The 21,648-nt window shown below is 38.6% G+C and overlaps 1 protein-coding gene and 1 pseudogene across 1 annotated transcript; one reads left to right on the plus strand and one right to left on the minus strand.

Annotated features, from left to right (window-relative positions):
* Positions 1-3,520: 3,520 nt before the first annotated feature.
* Positions 3,521-19,055, minus strand: SLU7 (spliceosome associated SLU7). The gene is made up of 16 exons (XM_090288521.1): positions 18,958-19,055; positions 16,957-17,140; positions 16,173-16,326; positions 15,504-15,584; positions 15,042-15,206; positions 13,680-13,748; positions 10,421-10,468; positions 10,077-10,208; positions 9,723-9,820; positions 9,489-9,556; positions 9,237-9,376; positions 8,225-8,386; positions 6,695-6,799; positions 6,467-6,538; positions 6,251-6,367; positions 3,521-5,234 (listed from the first exon to the last, which is right to left on the minus strand). The coding sequence occupies exons 2-16, from the start codon at positions 17,124-17,126 to the stop codon at positions 5,055-5,057; spliced, it is 1,761 nt and encodes a 586-aa protein (XP_090144647.1). The 5' UTR covers positions 17,127-17,140; positions 18,958-19,055; the 3' UTR covers positions 3,521-5,054.
* Positions 14,606-14,885, plus strand: LOC150000955 (reactive oxygen species modulator 1 pseudogene; annotated as a pseudogene).
* Positions 19,056-21,648: the final 2,593 nt, after the last annotated feature.

Below are 21,648 nucleotides of genomic sequence, written 5' to 3' on the forward strand. Positions count from 1 at the left end.
GGAAAAAAAAAATCTACTTAAAGTACTACCTTCTAGTGGCTCTGCCAAGATTAACTAGTTGTAACTAAAAAGTTGACCTGCCAAATGGTTGTCTGTTAAAAGCGAGTTAAAAATTGGAAGATGTCTGCCAATCGATAAAGATAATTTAAAGTTTAAAAAGCTGATCTTAAGCCTTCTTTTGTCAGGTAATGAGACTAGAGGGCTCACGGTGTTTAGAAACTCTCCTAATTGATAGCAATACAATTATGACATTAACATAAAACATACTTATCTTTCTGTATTGTTATGTACAGGGTGGTCAAAAGTACGTTGACAGTTGTAATACAAATAAATAACAGAATAATCAACAAATAATAATACAAGAATAAACTGTTTCACATAGAACTGTCAACCTACTTTTGCCCACCCCTGTATTTACCATGTACATTTCAGGGGCAGAGCTTTTTCTTTCAGTTGCATTAGAAATTACAGGACTAGTTAGTTAGGTATCCATTCCTAACCACACTGGTTATGCTACTCAAGAGTTACCTGTTTCCAACCAAAGAATTTTGAGAAAAATTGATTTATAGTATTCTTCTCTATTTCCCTCAAAGAGGGAGAAGAGGTATCAAAAAATGTTCAAAACCCTCAAAGATGAACGTACTACCCAAAAAAGCTCTGTGTTTTAGAACCTCACAACTTTCACTTTTTCCTTTATGGTACTTGGTAGTCACACTATTCTAAAATATGTAAACACTAAAAAAGCATGATCATAGTAAGGAACCATTATTTATTAAAACAGGTGTGATGATGGTATGGTTGCGTTTGGAAAAAAAAGTCTTCATTTATTAGAAATACAGATTCAGCTATTTACAAGTGAAGTGATAAGATGTCAGGGTTTCCTTTGATGTCGTGCACTTCAGCACACATGCAAACACACACCCACAGAGCGGGGTGGAGACAGAAGGTCGGCCTTGAGAGGTTAACGGTTGAAGCTGGATGATGGGTACACCTATTACACCACTCACTATTTTTATGTATGCTGGAAAATTTCCAGAATAAACGGCAAAAGAAGCAAGCAAAAAGCAGTATTTCATAAAGAGAGATGCCATCCTGTTTTAGAATAGTTCTTTGGACAGTATCTTAAGATGCAAAATCGGATATAACAAAGCAGAATGTTTCTGCAAGTTGATCAATTATAAGGGTATATATGAAAAAGTATCACGATTAAGAGAAAAGAAGTTAAAGGTGAACAGTCACATAACAAATATTTGGGGAATGCTAACACATACATTGATTTCAGCAGGGACAGCACCCAAGTGCAGCTGCAAACCTAAAACTCCAAACCAAATTCGATTCCACTTCTGTCGAGCCTACGCCAGGTGCGGGGTCCGGGCAGGCATTGGATTTAATCGCTGCAGTTCAGAGTGAAAGGCCAGTACCCAGGAGAACGGGGACGAGCAAACGCTCCAGAGGCAAAAGCCTGCGATCCCGGCTTTGTCACTTACAGGCTGGGACCTTTCCAAGCCTCGATTCCTCCGCTGGGGATGACAATAGTACCTACCTGATAGGGTCGTTGGGGTGTTTAATTAGGAGCATGCGTGGAAAGCGCACGCAGCTCGCAACTGGCAGCAAAGACCTGCTGGTGTTAGGGAGGAGGCTTACGAGGCTGCCCCGGCGGCGACGAAGGACGCCTCGGCGCGGTCTCCCCCCGCCCCTCTCCGAGCCCGAGGCGCAGGCCCCGAGGATGCTCGGGCTTCTTTTAAGCGCCCGCTTCAGGCTCCAGGTCCTTTTCCGCTCAGGCTGGGGCCTAGCCCCTGGGCGCCGGAGCCAGTCTAGGCGGCGGTTTCTCGGGGGCGACCCCGGAGCAGGAGCCTGCGGAGAGAGGTGACAAGGAGGCACCCGCAGGCACCGCGACCCCAGCCGAGCCGCGCCGGGCTTCCATCCGGGCTCTGCGCGGGCTCCGACCCGCAGCCGCAGCCGTGGCGAGGCGTCGCCGGCACGCAGGCGCATTAGCAGCCGGGCCAGGCCGGCTGGCTGGGATAAGGAGCATGCGCGCTGGAGGACACCCCTCCCCAACAACCCTCGGCCCGCGGTCCCTTTTCTAAGATTGTGTACGTGGAGCTGGAAGGTTTTTCATTTCTTTTCTGCTAGAAAAATATAATCTAAGGAATGGAAGGCACTGCAAAGTCTACATAGCTCTTCAGAGCTTTGGAAGTAAAATTTTGGAGTGTCAGGCTTTGAACTTGTAAAACTCCAATAATTTACCGTTTTTTATGCGGAATCAACAATGAAAAAGAGAAGGAAGTTAATTGTACTCCCAAATTAAACATTCAGGCCAATGGGACAGGCTGTAAGTTGCATTAAGATAGTCACAGTGGAGGATGTGCTTCCAGAGCTTGGGTCCCCTTGTCCGTGCAGGGCACCCCCACCCCTGCCATAAATCAGAGCAGGGGATGCATTTCCTGAGAATCATCATCTATGTTAAACTTTTACTTATAATTCTTTTTAACAGGACCTTAAAGTAAGAAACCTAGATTAGAGATATTTTATAGATAAACCTCTAAGGAGGAACTAGAAAACATTGTTTTAAAAAACCCAACTATAGCCCTCTTTCCTATGGGGGGGCGGGGCGGCGTTATTTTCGTCCAGAATTCTTACACACTCAAGGAAATAGTATTTTATTCATTTTTCTGTAGTCGATCTTGTCAGAAGCATCCCACAACACTGGAGGACCAGGGAGTGCTTAAGAATGTGGGACCGACGCATCGTTTTCGGGTGTTGAAGGTGAACTTGGTAAAAGACTGAAGGCCTGCTCAAGGTTTCTGTTAATGGAAGAAACTGCAGAAGACCAGCCTCCCTGGCCCAGAAAGCAGGGCCTTAAATAATAAAGAAGTAGGCTTTAGAGTCAGAGATACCCTGGCTTCATGTCCTGGCTTCAAATCCTGGCCCCAACACTGTTAACTCTTAGGCCTTGAGCAAACTACTCGGAGTCATTGAGCCCAATGTTTGTTGTCAAGTAGGGATACCACCCATTACCCCACGCAGTTCTTCTGAGGAGGTAAGTTACATATGGAAATTACAGCACATAGTTCCAGCACTCAGAAGGCAGCTATTACTGAGATAAAAATCAAGGCACCTATCTTGAGAAATGTTCTGGGTATTACCTTCCTTCCTAACTGAAACAGAAGATATGACTTCAGATATTACAAAATTCTCCCTAAAATCTGAGTAAATTGGGTTTTGCAGGAGAGAGAACAGAGGCCCAGAAAGGACAGGTTACACATTTTTTGAGATAAAGGACCCTGAAAATTTCTGCTTCAAACTCAGAGAAACTAAGCCAGGCTCCCTCAGAGCCCTATCAAGTAACCACTTTTCTATCACATACTTGAAATAATGCTACAAACCATTTCATACATACTTAATATTCTCAATTATATATCTTTATTAACAAAAGATAAATAAGATACAAAATAAACACCATTTTCAGAATTTATGAACTATCCTATGTTAAAGTAGAAAAATGAAAACAAAATTTGACATACTTAAAGTGGATAAGAATTAATCTATTAGCATTGCTATTTTCTTTCGTATCAGTCTGAATCCATGTTGATATCCACAGTACTTGACAATATGATTCAGTTTCTCTCCTACCAGAATTATTTCTATACGCGTGCTGCCGAAGTGAGCACCAGAATTACTTCTGAGATACTAACTTAATGCAGTATCTTACTGGATCTTGGTAGCTCAGAAAATCCAATGAGCTATTGAAGGTCAATGTCCTCATGTCAGAGGTTTGAAACTCGTTAGTTTTCATGGGCCTGCTCTCATTATCAGTATTATTTTTGCAATGTCCTTAGAAGAGGCCTGAGGATCATGGCAATATGAGTTACTAGTAGCCCTACAAGCTACTAGTAACTTTGCAAATTTTACAAAGTGACACCTGCTGGATACAAAGATTATATACAAGGGAATTCTATAAGCCTTTAAAGTCAAATTTAATACTCATGATTGTTACATAAAGGCAATCACAATTAAAACAAAAAAAGTAGTATCACAAACTATACCCTCTATGATAAAGGAAAGGATTTCTGTGTCTAAAGGCTCATGACCAGAATGGTAAAAGACCTAGTACTGATTGGTAACAACTCTGATTCAAGAATGAAAAAAATAGTTCTTTTCCCATCCAAAAGCTAACACGTTGAGTTCTGGGTATAAGACACAAGGAAATATTAAAAATCAAAACTGTATAAACAAGTGAAAAACAGAATTATTACCACAGAGGATGAGGTTATTCACATCTTCTACAAATTTTCTTTCAGACTGAATTATTTTAGCTGCAGACCAGGAAAACCTTAGAGGGCAACAAATAACTATAAAATAGCTACAATTATAGTTACTACTAATTTTAAAAATTGAAGTCCAGCCCTGGCTGGGTGGCTCAGCTGGTTGGAGTGTCAACCGAACACCAAAAGGTTTCAGGTTCAATTTCCAGTCAGGGCACATACGCACATACCTAGGCTGCGGGTTCCCATTGGGGTGTGTACATACGGGAGGCAACCAATCATCTCAATCGATCTCTCTCTCTCTCTCAAATCAATAAACATATCTTCAAGGTGAGGATTAAAAAGAGTAAAAATAAAAACTAAAAACATGAATCCCTAGTTTTGAGAAAGAGTAATTAATTTACCTTTAAAATGTGTGCAAACACTAGATAAAGTGCCACAAAAATAGAAGAAATGAAGTTTAAGACTTAACAGTTGGGTGGAAGGTAGTCTTGAGAGAGAGCACGCGAGCGTGAGAGCAAGTGTGCGCACAAGCAAACCAGGGCCTCTTTCTCTATCATAACATAAAATTGGAAATAAAATCTTAATCTGCACTTGAAGCACCACCTCTTTGTTTCTCTTGTTTCTTCAGTGTGGAAAGAAAGAAATTTACTATAAGACCTCGGGAAGCTTTATTAAAGTTGGGTGGCAAGATGAGCAGACACTGACTTTTCCCTCTGCAACCATCGGCAGGAAGCTGAGAAGAATGTATCAGCTGTGTTTATCGTGATGACCGTCTGCGATGAGTTGCTACTGTCCAAGGAAGGAGGCCATGGGGTCATCTGGCCTCTGACGCTTCATTCTATAGGCCTCCATTTCCTCCTCGGTGGGTTCCCGAGCTTCATAAATGCTATTGTAAGGCCGCTTCCTCTCATCAACCTGCATGAGCTCCTTGACATGAAGAAGGCGGGCCTCCTCTGCATTCAGTGCCTACAGGGAGAGGGAAAACTTGAGTGCCATGGCTCTACATCAGTCCTCTTTTGTTCCAAAGTGGCAGAACACCAAAAGACTCCACTGAATATGAATTGCTACATCACAAAACCTAGATTACCTGAAAGAACTTGGGAGTCAGCCCTTCCACTATCAAGCTGCAACTAATCACTATTTGGCTAATATGATTATTGTCATAGAGCCCAAAACATTCTACCATATTTTCAATGTTAAATAATTTTTACTTAAGAGGGTAAAGGGAGGATAAATGGTGACAAAATGAGACTTGACTTTGAACAGTGAACACGCAATACAATATACAGATGATGTATTACAGAATAATATACTTGAAACCTATATGATTTTATTAACCAATGTCACCCCAATAAATAAAATAAAAATTTAAAAAGAGTGAATTAGGTGTTGGGTGATTATGACGCATCAGTGCAGGTTCATCAGTTTTAACAATGTGTTGCTCTGGTGGGGGATGTTGATAAGGTGGGAAGCTACAGCTGTACCTTTCTCTCAATTTCACTTGGACTTAAAACTGCTCTAGTAAAATAAAGGGTTTTTAATTAAAAATTTTTTCTTTTACTTAATAGCAAAAACTGAATGACATTCATTTTATTGACAGAAGCCCACAAGTGATGCTTCCAGTGGAGACCGTAATTCTGAATTTTCCCGAGGACTTGAAACTTTAAATAGAGTATGGAGGTAGAAGGCAATTCCTTCTGGGAAACAGTCAATAACTAAAATTATACCTTTACAAAGCACATTTCATCTGTACATTAGTGCTGTTTAACAAATATTCAAAGCAGCAGGCAAAGCAAGACACACAAAATCTCCACTCGCATTCTAGCCTGACACAGGTGACGTGAGCAAATGACCCAGAATGGGAACTTGTGTCTTCATTTGTAAAAGGAACTTGGACACAGGACTAGATAATTTCATGCCTAAGGTCCCTTACCAATACAGAGTACCACAGTCACTTTTACTACCTAGACTTCACAAAGTACCTTTTTCAGTTTTTCATGTTTCTTCTCTTCGTCATCACTATCTGAACTACTCTTTCGATGCTTCTTCTTCTTCTTCTTTTTCTTCTTTTTTTCCTCTTTTAGTTTTTCCTGATGCATCTGACAGGGAAGGGTAAAATATAGTGTTATTAAGCAAAAATAAAGCTTTAGTGCAAGTTTTGAAGTCCTTCCTCAGGGACTTAAAAATTCAGGACTTACCTCCATGAGTGTTTGGGGTTTTTTCACGGATTCTTCTCCAGTTACATCATCTGCAATACATTCCTCTGAATTCTGTGGGAAAATATATATAATTGGACTTGAATATCATAGTTATCAATTATGCAAGAAAAAGTTAAAATCTGAAGCATGCGGATGTATGTCACACAGAATTTGACTTCAGAGCTTTGGCTGTTTTACAGCTCTAAGAACTGGAGGACAATTACTTACAACAATCTCTTTCCCAACTTCTCCAGTACAGTAGGAAAACTTGACAAAAGAGTGACAGCATTTGTATCCCCATCGGCCTTCTTTCCAGTAAGATCCCCAGATATGCTGCAAAGAGCGAAAAAGAGGGAAAGAGATGTTACTTAAACTGAAACCTGAGCCCTGGCTGGTGTGGTTCAGTGGATTGAGCGCCAGCCTGCAAACCAAAAAATTGCTGGTTCTATTCCCGGTCAGGGCACATGCCTGGGTTGTGGGCCAGGTCCCCAGCTGGGAGCGTGCAAGAGGCAACTGATTGATATAGCTATCATACATCAATGTTTCTCTCAATCTTTCTCCCTCTCTTCCCCTCTCTATAAAAATAAATTAAAATCTTAAAAAACAAAAATGAAAAAAACACATCCTTTGAAAAAAAAAAAAAAAAAAAGGAACCTGAACTAGGGACTCTTATATACTGTTGATAGAAGTATAAAATACATCCCTTTTAAAGAAAACATGGGAGGAAAATTATAAGGATTCCAGGGCTAGCTAACAAGCAAAGATTGGAGTGACCTCAAGTGTGAGAAGCAAGCATTACAATACAGTGGTTTTATATTCTTCCCAAAACATATTTAAAGTTTAGTATATGTGACTTCTCTTGAAAAATTAAGGACTAGGAAATTCTGGGCCCATATTCCTGCTGGGCAAGAATTGGCTGTGATGAACAGTGAATGCTCCTGTTAGGTAGAGTTTGTGTTCTTTGCTGTTCACTTCACTCACGTATGTTTACTGGCCTGGCCCCTACAGGTGGTTAAATTTTTAACCTACCTTAGAGAGACAATTGTAGTTTGGGTGCTTTAAGAACACAGCAAGTGACATTATATGCTTTATGATGTGATGCAGCATGAAGCATTCTATATCACCTGTGAAGTGTTCTTGTCAAAACAGTTAACATACCTAATAAGGCCTTTAAATGTGAATTCCTGTTTATAGGAAGTACAGAGCATAGAGGAAAAGTTATGTAATATCACTAGAAACCAGTCAACTAGAATATGAGACAGTTTACAAGATAACTGGCCTGATCTGTTAAATAGTCACTGTCATAAAAAAAAAGAGATACACTCTAGAAAAAAAGGACATAACAATCAAATAACAATCAAAATAAACTTTGATTGGATTCTGACTCAAAAACAAACAAACAACCCTCCAGAGAGCTATTTAAATGTATTTTGAAAAATGTGAATAAGGCCAAGAGGTTAGATATACATGTTATAATTTTTATGGGTGAAATGTTATAATATCTGTAATTTCCAAATGTTTCAATCAAAGCATATATGGCAACATGTAAAAAAATTCTGAATCTAGTGGTGGGTATATGGGTGGACAGAATAGTATTCTTTTATATTTTTTCTATTCTTTTTTGAAAATTCACAAAACAAACTTAAAATGTAAAAAATAGAAAAGCACAGCAATGATTAAATAATGAAGTTGTAATATAAAGCTACAACCCAGAGCAAAATGCTAACAAGGACAAAATGGTTCTGGTTTAACACCTACCGTGTGGTTGTGGATCTTCACATCTTCCTCATACTTAGAGCAGGCAACAGCCCGCTCCTGGCCTTTAATGACTGTCCCGTGCCTTGAATACTCCACATAGTCTTCTGTCTGAGCTAAAAGCAATTCAGCTGGAGGGGCATCCAAATGTTCTTGGCCTCCATACTAAAAGGACATTGAACATTATTAAATACATTTTACAATAAAGATTTGCATTCAACTCTTTACTGAAGGGTTTATTTCCAATCACAAAGATTAAAGGAACATTCTTTAAGGGCCTTATTATACAAAACACAGTGAAAAAAAAAAAGCCACCAAATTTTCATAGACAACAAGATGTCTCAGTTGCTATTTATCGGTTGAATGTGGCCACACGTTCCTCTTATCCTGTACACATCCATTTGCCATGACTTTAAGGCTGCTTCCCTGAAGAGAGAGAGTCTGTTTCTCCATTCCTTGAGTTGGGCTTGGCCATATTACTTGTTGTGGCCTATGGGAAACGTACACATGTGATGCACACAAAGGCCTGGAGCACTTGCACACCAGGGCACACACTGTTACTAGCCTCTGGTATCCTGAGAATGCCATGGAAAGAAGCTGGACTAGTCTACTCAGAATGATGGCCCAGGAGGGGCAGAGATGAGCTGTTCCAAATAAGGCTCCCTTAGGATGACCTCCCTGCTAACTGTTAAAGAGACCAGAGGGAGGCCATCCTAGACCATCCAGTCTCAGATGAACAGGCCCAGACTAGGAGACCCAGCTGACATATAGAAAGAGAAAAAAGAAGTGTGCATTTTAAGTTACAAAGTTTTGGGGTGATCTTTTTGCTACCAAAGCTCAGGGATACAGCTCTACTAATGCTGTTTGCCAAATGATTAAGTCAATGGAAAGAAAGGACTATTCCTAATGGACTAGAAGGGATTCTCTTTGCACAGTATTTCAAGTGTAGATCAAATGCTAATTAACTGGTAATTTCTCTTTAAGAAATGTTCTTTAGCATTTTTGTCAAAATTACCTTTTCCAGGATGCTTTCTTTCTGCTGTTCTTTGAAGTCTTCTTTTTTTACTTTGAAGGACTTATACAGCAGTTCTAGTTTGGTAGGATCGGCCTGCAGATGCACTTCAGAGCCCTTGTCATAGGCTTCCCATGCAAACACTAGGGCAATTCAAAACACCTTAATAAGTTGTCAGCTCCATGGTGTTCTAAAATTCCCCCCAATTTCTCATGAGCTGGTATAAAATGCCTTGACAATAGAGCAAACACTTACACTGTGTCTGAGCCATTGAAATGGTATCACCTGTGTATCTAACAAAGTTATCTCCCGCATAGCTCACTCTGTAAACATAAAGTGAAAAAAAAAGTTGTTAGAGATTGATTTAAGGAGAGTTAATTCTTTTCTGACCCAACCATAGATAATATTCTTTTTAATGCAGATTCAATTTTACAATTAAAAGTACCCCACCTCCCATCTTGAACTCTGTACGTTTAACTCGGTACTTACTCATCTGGATTCTTCCCTGCATTGGCATAGGGATTCTCTCTCATCGCTCTAGTTTTGGGATCATAGTAAGCAGAATTTGGATCTAAATTCCGCAAATACTAGAACAGAAAAATGTTTAAAGACTATTAATGTTTACTTCCAACAAAAAAATTGCAGCAGACTAGAAGTTGATCACAATCAGTTCTATGTGTGAATGCATTCTGGGGCACAGATGAAGAGAAAAAACCAGAATGGTACCTAATTTTGGAAGCACTGACTACATTACTTATATAATGCCTAGATATTGTAAGAGTAGGTAAAATTTACGCTGGAAAGACAAATATTTTTTAAATGTGTCAAGTTGGCCAAGCTTACTTTCGCAATATCTTCACGAATCCTAAGATTCCGAACAGTAATCCGTCTCTTGGAGTCAAAGTTTTGTCCAGGCATGTCAATATCGTCTGCATATTTATCTTCATCCTCATCTTCACTATTATGATCTTTTTCCTGAAAAGAGGGAAAAGAAAAAAAATAGTAAGAAAAGCAGAATAGCTTTTAGTTTTCCTTTCATTTCCCTTTAACCATACCCTTATTCACTTGTGTTCCTTAAAGCTATTATTAGTTATGTATTAATATAATTGGTTATAATTATATTATTATATTAGTCATCAGAAATTGAGAAGTTTAAAGTATACCCAGATAGGGCAAATATTCATTACCGTCTGAGAATTTGGTTCCTCTTCTCCCCATTGGTGTTTTGGAGAATTCTGCATCATGACAAAAGGAAAAAGTTTGTTATTTTATTCTACTAAATCTACTGATCATTTAACACTTTAAAAACAGTTAATATAATGTAACAAATCTAACTGAACAAATGCTCATATTTCTCACTTGTAATGAGCACATAAGTTTTGAATACAAGTATGTAACTATGAAGTTAATTTTATTAGAAGCCAGAAAATTTCTAGAGAATTTTCACTGATATAAAGTTAAAATCACACAAAGGGACTAGAAAGATTAAAATGAGTAAGGTACCCAATAAATAGTCAATTCATATGTGTTAATCTTAGACATACTATTTTCATTAATGCTCACTAGTTTTCTATCAAGTCCAAAAAGAAAATGCTACCAGGATCATGTAATAAGTATCTTTAAAGCCAAAAGAGCCTCTGTAAAATTTAGGCCATGAAGAAATCGACTCAAGTAACACCATATTGTGATTTAAGGAGAGTCTGAAATCCTTGTCACAGAAACACTTTCTTCATTAGCAACTGGCCAGGATTTTCTCTAATTCCATAAAACACCCATAGCAAAATAGTCAGTATTTCAACACATCCATTTAAAAGCATTCAAAGATTAAAAGGAATAGCTTATAGCATTAGTGGGGGAACACAGAAATGCATGTGAATATATATGTAGCATAATGGTGAAAGCATAGGTTTGTAGAGCCTTTCTGAATGGAAGCTAAGTGATAGGTCATCAAAATCTTATTTATTTACTTAAAAAAACAAGATTTTATTTATTTATTTGAGAGGAAGAGAGGGCGAAAGAAAGGGAAAAATATATTGATGAGAGAGAGAAATAATGGTTGCACCCTGACAGGGGACCAAACCGGCAACCCAGGCACGAGCCCCAACTGGGAATCAAACTGGCAGCCTTTCCCTTTGCAGGATGTCCAACCAACTGAGCCACACTGGTAAGGGCCAAAATTTTAACTAAACATATTCGCTACTTCAACAATTACACTTTAGGACTTTGTCATAAGGAAATAGTATGTCAATTGTATAAAGAGGTTATGTAGGAGAATGTGACTTGCAATATCATACAAAATATTACAAATTTGGAAAAAATCAAATTAACAATAGATGATTGGTTACATAAATTACTGGACTCAATGAATGCTAACAACCATTAAAAGGTATTCTAATACAAGATGCAGAAAAATATGTATAATTTGCTACATTTTTTGTTTAAGAAAAGGGAGGGCCCTGGCTGGTGTGGCTCAGTGGGTTGAGTGCTGGCTTGAGAACCGAAAGGTTGCCGGTTTGATTCCCAGTCAGGGCACATGTCTGGGTTGCGGGCCAGCTCCCCAAGTGGGGGCATGTGAAAGGCAACCAATTGATATTTTTCTTCCTCTCATCTTCCCTCCATTCTCTTCTGTCTAAAAAATAAATAAAATCTCAAAAAGAAAAGGTGAAGGAAAGGGAAGAATTCATTATATGTTTCTCTTTGTTTGTATTTACATTAGGAACTCTGAAAGCATCCACAAGAAAAATATAAAAGGTGATGCGGGGATGAGGTTGAGAGGTACAGTGGATGGAGACAGGTGAGACTTTTTGCTGTACATCTTAAGTTGTTTTGAGCTTTGAACTATGTGAGTTTATATAAAAGTAAATATGTCTATATTTAATGACACAGAAAAGTCGTCACTGCACTACATATTGTTTGATTGAAGGAGCAGGTGATACATGAGTATGTAAAAATAAACCCACACAAAAAGCATGCTGTTACTACAATTAGACATATACAGATATATGTGGGGGGGTATGGAGTGGAACCTACAAAGACCTACTTCAAAACGTTAGTAATTAACAAAGAGGATATTTCTTCTTTATAACTTTTAAGTCTTTATTTCACTAAACATGTATTACTGTCAAAATCAGAAATATTAAACAGTTTTTTGGAGTTTCCACAAGTTGCTGGTTCAACAAAGGACATTTGTATTCCTGTACAGACAGCTAAATCTCTGTAACAGAGACTGCTCTACAATATGTGGTGAATCTTAATATCCAACTTTCCAAGGGGGCAAAAATTATCAGTGCTCTCTATATGCATTCAAGGATGCTTATTGGAAAAATAAATTATACTACTTTTATAACAGAGAAGATATTAGATCAAAAGAAACAGGCCATTTTTCTTTTTCCAAAGTTGGTAATAATTAATAATAATCATAATAGCTACTAATTATCAAGTGTTTACTATGTGATATGTATGCTAAGCCCTCTAGAGGGTAGCATACTTTAGGGATGATAAACTGAGGCCCAGAGAGGTAAATTAATTTTTCTAGGAGCACCTGGCCAGGGGGCAAAGCTGGATTTTAACATCTATTTATTAGCTTGTGCTATGAACCTGCCTGAGGGGTGGCCTCAGTCAGTGACCGCTTACTTGGTGATTAGTAATTATTTAGTTCTGTTTGTAATTCATACTTCTTAAAAGTCCCATTTAGGAATTTAAGCATCAAATGCTTACTATTTATGTCAGACATTAAAAAAATAAATGTTTACAACTCTAATAGGCACAATATGTTAACTATTAAATTGACATGAATAAAAGAAGAAACAAATAGGCTGAAGTATATCTTTCTTTAACTATGAGACTTTTTTGCCCGGCTATAAAATTATCATATGTTCATTATGAAAAATACTATAACAAAAACAAAAACAGAATATATAGAAAAATTCAATAACTACATTAAATGAGAACTGGTATTCTGGTGTTTTTTCCTATGCAATAATATTACCGTATTTTTTCATGTGTCATTAAAACATGAGTTATCCAGTGTTATTACAAGGCCTTGGTAAAGTCATTATAAAGTTATGCAACATTCTATCATACCGATGCAGGGTAGCTTACTTCACCAATTCCCTATTCCCAGAAATTGAAGCCATTTCAATTTCTTGCTATTGAAAAATGTGCTATGACAAATATCTTGGTGTATAACGATTTTTCCAAATACTAGAAAATTCTTTAGGATGGAGAATCTGCTAATTTAATTCCAGAAAAGGTATACAAAAATTTTATGGCAATATTCTTTCCAAAATGATTACATCAATTAATATTTCCCCGAATGCTATAAAAGTGTCAGATTTACTCTTCTCCCTCAATAGCAGAAGATATATAAAATAAATTCTTGTTTCAATTTTCATTTTTTTATTTACTAAGATAGGAAAATTTTTATTGATCATTTTTATTACTTACAGCCTGTTCCACTAATTTTCCTGAGGCTAATTCTTCTTGGAGTTTCTGGGCTTTCAGTGTTCGTTTTGCCTAACGAAAATAAATAAATAAATAAATAAAACATTTGCAATTTACTTACAGCATTCAAATGAACATTTAATTTTTGTAATACATTTAAAAGGACTAAGTTTTTCAGAAAAGGTCAGTGGACAAGGTCATCTCTTCGCGATTTCCTGGAGATCTAGAGCTATGGCTCTCTAAGCAAGAGCAGTTACAAACTGTTTGAGCCGGACACGAACGGAAACTGAGCCAGACAGCACCTGCGGTAAACTGCAGAGAGCAGCGCTCTCCAAAAGGGGCAGGCACCCCCTGACTCCAGATGACTGACTCCTCGCCAGGCAGGCCCAGTATGCCCACATATTTCACTGTTCAAGAAAAGATAAAATTTACATTATGCGAAGTCCCATGATTTTCAAATGTTAATGCCCCCTTAGAAAAATAAAAAGGCAGTGTGACTATGATTTTTAAAGAATGGAGGTGAGTAGGTGAAGAGATAACAGAAAGAAATGGAGGTTGAATTAAAGTAAAACTCAAGTTTCTGAAACAAGTTATCCTACTCCCCTTCTGCCACCCTCAGGCGCTGAGACACCTGTAAAACAGGCCCATGCACAAGAGGCAGCCTGAGAGCCAATTTTATAACCTCAAAAAGCTGAAAGCTTTCAGACACTAATCTGTTCTCAGGCTTCCAGTACTTTCTGCAACCTAAGTCAGAAGTAAAGGACAACCAAAAATCAAATAAAAAGAAATTGCTGCCAAACAGGGCTAGCACAGTTGATGCTCACTATTCAATCAAGCTTACATAAAAATGCCATTATTTTTAAACTGCTTGAAGACTCAGAAAATAGAATTGCTAGATATAGAGCTGAGCTACTGAGGCCGTAAGCGAGATGCCAGGGGCCGTGGGTCCCTATGGACAGTCCCAGCCAAGTTGCTTCGACCACGTGAAGATGGGCTTTTTGCTGGGTTCCGCAGTAGGCATGGTGGCTGGGGCGCTCTTCGGCACCTTTTCTTGTCTCAGGATTGAAATGCGGGGTCGGGAGCTGATGGGCGGCATCGAGAAAACCATGATGCAGAGTGGCGGCACCTTTGGCACATTCATGGCTATCGGGATGGGCATCCGATGCTAATCAAGGCAATGATTTCCCACTTCCACCCCATCCCATCAGTCCCAGCCCATGTACTATAATAAAGACTTAGAGTAGTCAAAAAAAAAAAAAAAAAAAAAAGAAAAGAAAAACCCAAAAAACAAAGGAGTTGCTAAATTAGAGATAGAGCAAACTGTACATTCTTTTACAATACTAGGAAAGCAGGAACTTCACTCACCAGATCAACTTTGGCATATTCTTCTACAATTTTCATGTGTTCTTCTGGATTGTAGCCGTTCCACCGATCTCTCTTCCCGTCATAGTCAAACATCAGCTGAGGCTGGAGATGTTCATCTGGAGCTATGTTAATTCCTGTAAATTTTGCTCCAACTCGCCTAGGTCTCTGGAAAACAGAATGACATTAAATCTTTCCCTAAGTACCTGTAGCCCAGGGGAAAATTTCATATAATCTTTATAAAGCAGGTGTGAACGTACTATGGGACTTTATGGTCTACTTAATAAAATTACCAGTTAGTCTTCCAGCAGAAAAAATTAATGATGCTGAATTAATTTACTCAAATTAATTTTTATTTAACTGGTAGCTAAAAACAGGTAATTTTAGAAAAACAGAATTAAGCTCTCTGACAAGAAATCTGTTGACTCTGACAACAGATTTCAAAATCCTCAAAAGTGAATTTACCTCAAAGCAGTCTTTCTTCTTGTGCGTCATGGCCCCACAATTTTCACATGCTCCTTTGCGGTACTTAGTAGCTATGGAATTCTATAAATTAATAAAAACAAAACAAAACAAAACAAAAAAACTGTTTTATTTACCCGAATAAGCCAGAAATAACATTGGATCTCATTAGATTGTCTACTGAAACGATTTATTTGGTAAGAGAATAACCAGTCAGACTCTCAGCATTAAAAAAAAAAATCCTATTTATTTATTTTCTGAGAGGGGACAGGAAGGAGAAAGAGAGAGAGAGAGACACAGATGTGTGAGAGACACATTGATCAGTTGCCTCTCGCACGCCCCCAAATAGGGACCTGGCCCACAACCCAGGCATGTGTCCTCACTGGGAATCAAACCAGTGACCTTTGGTTTCAGACTGGCGCTCAATCCACTGAGCCACACCAGCCAGGACTCTACACTTTTATAAATGACAAAGTTTAAGGACTTTAGCAAAATGAAATCTATAAAGTAAAATACAGGAACTAATGTCGTATATATTATGAAATTTAATACCAGATAAAAGGTTATGTAATCCATTTCTACTTTATATAGCATTGTATTAAAGGTTGTTATATTAAGTTTTTAAAATGAAATGTCCAGGTGCACATGGATATACACAGGGTGCCTACATACCTCTTTCACACCCCTCTTGTACCATTCTCCAGATGAGCTGAACTGCTTCTGTTTTTCCGGCTGTGGTCTCTGGTGCTTTAAAGTAGGTCTTTTTGATGGATCAATATACCATGGCACTGAAGAGATATACTGAGGGATATGAGGGTTGATGTCTCTGTAATAAAATAAAGTATTTTTTAAAGAATAAAGTTTGAAAAGAATTGATATTATAATTACTAAAGGTAGCCTAAACAGAATCTGAGAACAGAGATATTGCAGTGGGGGGTGGGGGTAGGAGAGGATATGCTTCATATCTCTGTAATATAATTAAAAAAAAAAAAAAACAATAAAAAATTAAGTAACTTAAATTAGAGTGAAAAATTTCTACAAAGAAACCAAGAATAGTGATATAACTGAAGGGAGAGGAGAGATATATTTTAGTGAGATAAATCTTCTATTAGAGCAAGAAGTAAACTAGTAATGTCTGGGAGTTAATTAAAATAATGGGTTAAGTATATTATTTAGACGTGGTGGTATCAGCTGGAAAAACTCAAAAATACAAAGATTTATAACTAGTCACTTTTGTGAGTGAGGCAGGGAATGGGAAGGGTTGAAAGGGACTATAGCTGTTCGTTATAAGTCCTTCAATATTATTTGATTACTAAACCTTATAAATGTGAGTTTGAGATAATAAAACAAACATGATGTAAATGGTAAAGACAGCTTCCTGTCAAAGGATGAGGAACTGATAAAGTAGACATGACTTTGAATTCTGAATGAACAGATCATGTAAAATATTACTTACTTTCCTTCTTCATCAACTTCTGCAGGAGCATTACCCAGCTTTCTCTGTTCTTCTAGCTCCTTCTTCTTTCTCCAGTCCTCTCTGGTCATCTTCTTTGGTTCCTCCAAACTCATTTCTTTGGACCCCGGCAGGGGGGTAGCGTTAACTGTATCCACAGCTGCAGCCGACATTGTTATCTGGCCTCCTTTATGAAAAGGAAGAAATTCATATTAGTATAAACTAGGCCTTCACAAGTTCATCAGTGAACCAGAAGTACCTCCTGATAATACATATTATGGGTTATAAATAACGTTTCACATCTCCTTATTCTTTTATAGTATCTGTAAGGGAAGGTTCTCTTTCCTTTAAATAAGTTTCTAGCTCTCGCTGGTGTGGCTCAGTGGATGAGCCCTGGCCTGTGAACAATGGTCAGGGCACATGCATAGGTTATAGGCCAAGTCCCCAGTTGGGGGCGAGGCAACAGACTGATGTATTTTTCACACACTGATGTTTCTCTCTTTCTCCCTCCCTTCCCCTCTCTCTAAAAGTAAATACATAAAATCTTTAAAAAAAAAGTCTCTACCGTTGTAGTTATTCCCTCAATTCTAATTTACAATTGGAGAGATATACACACATATTTAACGTTTCATAAGGCTGTCTCATATGTATTTTTGAATTCCTCTACCACACTAACTCTTAATGAGTAAACACGGTCTGATGTTTGTTACCCTTAAAGGCTGAATGCCTCGTTACCTATATTTTAAAACAAAACAAAAAGTTATATTTATTACCTCTTTTTCATCATCTTCTGCTTCCCTCTGAAGAGTTACCACTAAGTTATCAGTGGACATTCTTTTCAGTTCGGTTCCCTCTCTCTTTGATATATTCCTATCCCTTGGCTTATGGGACACTATACCCTTCTGGTTTTTCTTGTAACCCTCTCGTTGCTCCTCCTGTCTCCTTTGCAGGATAATCCTTTTCTGCCCAGTTACTTAATTTTGCATTCTGTAAGGCTAGGTCCTACCTACAGCCTCTTTTATCACCCCGAACTCCACTAGAGGACAAGCTCATCCATTTCCAAGGCTTTAGTAGTCACAATATACTACTGTAGGCTCCAATTTATTTCTCTACTCCAGACCTTTTATCCGAGCTTCCAATACATATATTCCAATTGCTTAATTCACAGCATCTCCACTGAAGAGGTCTCAGACACCCAAACTCAACACTCTTAACTCAAACTCATGATCTTCTCTATGAAACCTACTCTCCTTCCAGTTTCCTCTCTTAATGAAAAACACCACCATTCATCCCTTTACTTAAGTGTTCCAGCTAATCCGCATATCTATTCCATCATTAAAAATTATTTCCACCTTCTGAATATCCTTTAGTTATCTAATTCTCTTCTCAATGCTATCACCTTAGTGTTACTTTTTCCTACTTAATACGTGCCACTTTAAATATTCCAGTAGGCATATTACAACAATACCAAAAAAAAAAAAAAAAAAAAAAAAAAACCCAGGTAAAGTTACTTGTGCAATATTTTATTTAACCCAATATATCCAGCATATTATTTCGTCATAAGAAAAAAACAACCTATCTTTAAAATCTGACACTGATGTGCCACTTGCTAGATTAGTCACATTTCAAGTGCTTAAAAGCTACAAGGAGCTAATGACTATCATACTGCGCAGTGCCGCTCCAATGGCATCTTAACATTTTTACTTTGAGAATCACTGAAGACACAGTCCTGGTCTGACTGGGCTGAAGCACAACCACCATGTGTGAGATTTAGGAAGGCGGCTTCTTTCTCGGTGCGCGTTCTCTCTTCCCTCCTCAACCTGGTGTTCGTCATCCCCTTGAGGGTATATCTTAAGAATTAGAACCTCCGGCCTATTTTCCGGGGTTCTCTAGCTTCACCTCCCTCTCCTTGCACCCGACCCCGCCCACACCACCCCCAGCTCCATCCCCGCTCCCGCTTACCTCACTACTCTCACCACCCAAGATCTCAAAGTAATTCCTCACCCAGTCCTGTCGCAGGGGACCCCAAAACAACTGGACAGAAGCAAAGCCAAGACGTCTATGTTTACTTCCCGTATTCAGCGCTTCCCGGCAGCCACCGCGGGACACATGCGCACTAACAACTCTTTGGGTCTCAAGATCTCGAGACGTTGGTCTCGCGAGATCTCGATTTGTGCCACTCTTCCGACTCTCGAATCGGTAATCTACACTGTAGTGATATTTTTTCAAAACCCAAATTTGTTCATATGTCCCACTACCCAAGCTTAAAACCCTCCAAAGCAGCGCCGTCCAAGAGAAATATAGTGCTAGCCCTAGATGTCATTTTAAATATTCTAGTAGCCATATTATGACACTAGAAACAGGTAAGATTACTTATGCTATCTTTTCTTTGACCCAATATATCCAGCATATTATTTCGCCATAAGAAAAAAGTAAACTAAGTCTTTAAAATCTGATATGGATATTACACTTGCTCAGACTAGCCACATTTCAAGTGCTTAAGAGCCACAAGCAGCTAATAGCTATCATACTGGGTAGTGGAGCTCCAGCGACATAATTTTTACTTAAAAAACCACTGAAAACACAGTCCTGGTCTGACTGGGCCCAAGTACGATGCCTGAGGCTTAGGAAGGCGGCTTTCTTCAAGATACCTGTTCCCTGTTCCCTCCTCAACGTGGCGTTCATCTTCCCTATGAGGATGTACCTAAGAATTAGAAGCTTTTGGCCCATTTTCTGGGGTTCTCCAGCTTCGCCTCACTCGCCCACAACCCTCTCCCTACTCCTATCTTGTTCGCTGCTGCCTACCCCAACCTGGATTTAATTGCAGTTGCAACCTCTCCCAGAAATATAATCTTATCACCCAGTCTGGAATTTTCTGATCAAGCATATCAAGGAAAGAGGACTTGAACCTTTGTTGATTTAAGAAAAGAGATTCGTTTGGGCCCATCTGAAGACATAGCCTGAGAGCAGAGTTCAGGGATGCTTATATAGGCAGGAGGACAAAGAAGAACACAGCTATGTATCAGCTGTTTTAGTTAGTTACATATATTTAAGGATTTAATAGCTTTACATCAGGTGGAGAGGATATACAGATAAGGTAGGGTCATCAAGCACCTGGGGTCCCCAGTGGTGGGAAGGATTCTCCAAATAATTCTTTTGATACATTTTTAGGATGTAGAAAGAAAACTGCCTTCTATAGTCATTTATCTTTTTAACTGGAATCATTGGAAAATATATGTGGCTAGTCCCACAGAAGGTCTTGGTGAGGAATTTGCTGTGTTACCTTGGTTACTGGTCAAGTTCCGGCAGCAGCTTAGACCCTCTTTCCTTTCTCAAGTCCCAGTAAGGTTATCTGTCATATGGGCTCTCTTCATTGTTACCCCCACGGAAAGAAGACATCTGCACGATAAAAACCCTCCCCTTCTTCCTCCAGCACCCCCCAAAAGATGTCCTGGCCCCCAAATAATTCTTTCTTCCCTTTTGTTAATATTTCCCTTGTTCCATCCTTCTTCCTATATATACTTTTCTAATGCTCTTGTAGTTGTTAGGTGGGATGCTGCCCGATTCATGAATCATTTAATAAAGCCAATTAGATCTTCACATTTACTTAGTTGAATTTTAATTTTTTGTCCCATCAGTTCTGGTCATTTAAAAAAGTTGTTAGAATAACATGTATTCCTTTAAATATAAAGGTGAGTGTAGCTAACATTTTTGCCTCAGTAAAATAGCTCATTTTAATATCATTTATTTTTTTCTTATTAAGAATTTGCAGTGCCTAGAGCTTAGGAACGTAAATATTAATTTTGATTCCACAGGGTAATAAATGAAGGAATAAAGTGTCGGAGAACAGCCTGAAAGTGAGTAGTCTATGAATCACCCACACTTGGTTTTTATCTTCTTGAAACAATTACTGAAATTTGCTTGGAGGTGCTGAGGTTTTTTTAAGTTCAAACCACCAGGCACAAACCAGAGAGCTCCCCTCCCAGAGGAATCATAGAATGTGCTAGACAAGGGGTAAGAATCTTCTGTAAGGTTTGGGTTCCTCCTTGGAGGATTGATTCTGAGGAGGGTTTAAGGAAGCAGTTCTGGGTGGGTCGCTGTTTGTAAATCAGGATTAGGATACATTGGGGTTGATTAGGATCTAGGTGCCCTTACGAAGTGAGGGTGGTGTAGCAATTGGGTATCCCACTAATAGTTTGGAATACAAAGTGGGTCTGAGGCATCATTAATAAGAAAACAGTGGTCAAAGAGGAGGTGGTTATGGCATTTTCAGTTACTAAATGACCTCAGGAGACTGTTTTCTATTGTAAGGGGAAGACTTACCCTAGGGAGGTATAAACCTTGCAGTCAAAAACCTTAGGAGATAGAGAATCCCCACTCGGAAGTTGTAAGTGTACAGATTTGATTTCAATAATGAACAGTTTTGTGTGCCAATGAATAATATGGAGCTGAGACATGTAGAGGTGTTACAGGGAGAGATTAAGGGAAGGGGTAGGGATTTAAAAAAAAAAAAAAAAAAGGACAGGGAAGAGGTCATAAAGGTATGTGTGGTTAGTTTGGTCTTTTTTCTTCAGCTTCTTGAGTTAGGATCCTATCTTCTTGATGCATTAAGCAGCATTCAATAATTATTTGTTTACTGAATGAATCATTCAATCAAACTTGGTCCTGAAATTCCAGGGAAGAAGGTCCAATGAG

The sequence above is a fragment of the Furipterus horrens genome, unplaced genomic scaffold (genome assembly GCF_987537825.1).
Source record: "Furipterus horrens unplaced genomic scaffold, mFurHor1.1.pri manual_scaffold_10, whole genome shotgun sequence".
In the NCBI taxonomy this organism is placed as follows: Eukaryota; Metazoa; Chordata; class Mammalia; order Chiroptera; family Furipteridae; genus Furipterus; species Furipterus horrens.